Source organism: Aplysia californica, unplaced genomic scaffold (assembly GCF_000002075.1).
Source record: "Aplysia californica isolate F4 #8 unplaced genomic scaffold, AplCal3.0 scaffold00495, whole genome shotgun sequence".
Classification (NCBI taxonomy): Eukaryota; Metazoa; Mollusca; class Gastropoda; order Aplysiida; family Aplysiidae; genus Aplysia; species Aplysia californica.
In genome coordinates this window covers 250,412-252,448 of record NW_004797765.1, presented here as the reverse complement: position 1 = coordinate 252,448, position 2,037 = coordinate 250,412, and the positions used below count along the sequence as shown (strand labels likewise).

The 2,037-nt window shown below is 38.0% G+C and overlaps 1 protein-coding gene across 1 annotated transcript in view; it reads left to right on the top strand.

Annotated features, from left to right (window-relative positions):
* The window catches only part of LOC101846450, a 10,950-nt gene extending 9,806 nt beyond the window's left edge, over nucleotides 1-1,144 (top strand). The window contains exon 6 of the mRNA XM_005105834.1: nucleotides 761-1,144. Coding sequence (XP_005105891.1) covers nucleotides 761-836 — 76 coding nt within the window. The 3' untranslated portion in view covers nucleotides 837-1,144. The remainder of the gene's footprint in view (nucleotides 1-760) is intronic.
* Nucleotides 1,145-2,037: the final 893 nt, after the last annotated feature.

Below are 2,037 nucleotides of genomic sequence, written 5' to 3'. Positions count from 1 at the left end.
CGCTGTTTATGGGTGAAGTGAGGACAATTCGTGTGAAGTACCTTAATCTTTCGCTGTTTATGGGTGAAGTGAGGACAATTCGTGTGAAGTACCTTAATCTTTCGCTGTTTATGGGTGAAGTGAGGACAATTCGTGTGAAGTACCTTAATGGGGCATGAGGCTCGAACCTCTGAACCAGCAACGTCACGATGACGAGTCCGGTAGCCTAACAATCGTTTCCACGTGATTCTGGTCCCCTTGAGCATCCTTCATATACTTCGGACTGCCAACCGTTTCCACGTGATTCTGGTCCCCTTGAGCATCCTTCATATACTTAGGATTGCCATTGTACTAACCACCACCAAGAGAAATAAAATTATGGAATTGCTGAAAGTGTACGTAACAGTCCATAACGAAATGATATTTTTTGAGGATTAGAGTGAAAAATCAAGATCAGGGCTGTTTGATTGCTTGTCCAAGAGCTCTACCTGCTAAACAAAAGTTGTATGTAAAAATGTTATGTAAGCGTCCCAATAGCATGATGTTCTTCTTATCGGCAAGCATTCACTGAAGCGCCCTTGAGTAGAAGTTAAATTTAATATAGCTACAATATCAATTACTCGTTACTTTAGGAAAAGGTTTTTCTATGGTTGTTTTATGTTAGTATTTTTATTCGTAACTGTCTTCACTCCTCATAATCTCTGTTCACACCCATCCCCCTCCCAAGAACTTGCACAGTTACAACCTACCCCAGGTATCTATTTTTCTTTTTCTACGATAGCTCTTCCTCCGATGATGATGAAGATGATTTGGACGAAGATGAGCACTTTGGTCGTCATAGGATGATGGTGCAGTGAAGAAATTAAGATTCTAATAAATCTTTAAAATGTGTGAGTACTTTGGTGCAATGCCAATAGGTTTTTTAATACTGACACGCATTTTTATTTGCATGTATATATTTATATATATAATAACATGTGTGTGTGTGTGTGTGTGTGTGTGTGTGTGTGTGTGTGTGTGTGTGTGTTTGTGCGTAACAACATGTGTGATATCCACAATATGCCATCAGCTTTCCTACATAACTCAGACGGCATGTGTTATATTGTATAATATGGGTGAGTAATGTTGGTGATGTTTTTAACAAATAAAAATAACAATGAAGATTCGCTAATCCTTTGTTCTCTTCTTTCTATCCAGCAGTCTATGTTCATTTATAATAAAATAAAAACGAAATGCATTAACATTTTGGCCTTTAATTAAAATTTTTAAAAGGTAAGATAAACTCTATGGATCCACAAAGGAAGTTATAAAATTATACCCTCACAAGAGTATCTACAAACCAAAATTCAGCACCAATATCGACATGCACTGAATCATAATTCCTGCCCCGTGAGACACCTGAAACGACGCACAACTCACTCAAACAAGTGAAAACAGTAAGTCCGTGGGCATAAAACACTTTCTCACTTTTGTACGAGTATGTATCCTACGTACTTGCCATTGTAACCGTATGTGGTATTGTTCCTTTTTTCCATTTCTTTTTCTTGTTTACGGTGTTCTTTCCATGTGTCGTCTTTTTTACTTTTTAGCTTTATCCGATTAGTCAAGTGCCACATTTTAGATAATATTATTAATTATGCTGGCTATTTTCAACCTAGGAGGCAGTTAAAAGATTAAAAAATACGAACAAAATCGAATTCAGTCTCAGCTTTATCCTGGGACAATGATTGTAGCTGTGATGTTGATATTTTACAGCTCATTCGGCAGAAATAAGATCCGTTTGATGACAGTCCCTGTGGCTTTTATTTCCCGAAACCTAAAAAGTTACGTTTGCAAGGTTAACGTCTGTGCCACACATCTCGCTACTACTACTACTACTAATACTACTACTACTACTACTACTACTACTACTAGCCTAGCCCAGGGATTCCAAATAATTCGGAAGTGCGCGACGCGAGAGAAATCCCAAGTCCCGCCAAAGCAGGAGGCAGCACAAGCACTGATGGCATGGTTGTTTGTATGGACTGAATTTATTTTACAATGTTGAGGTTTCAATAA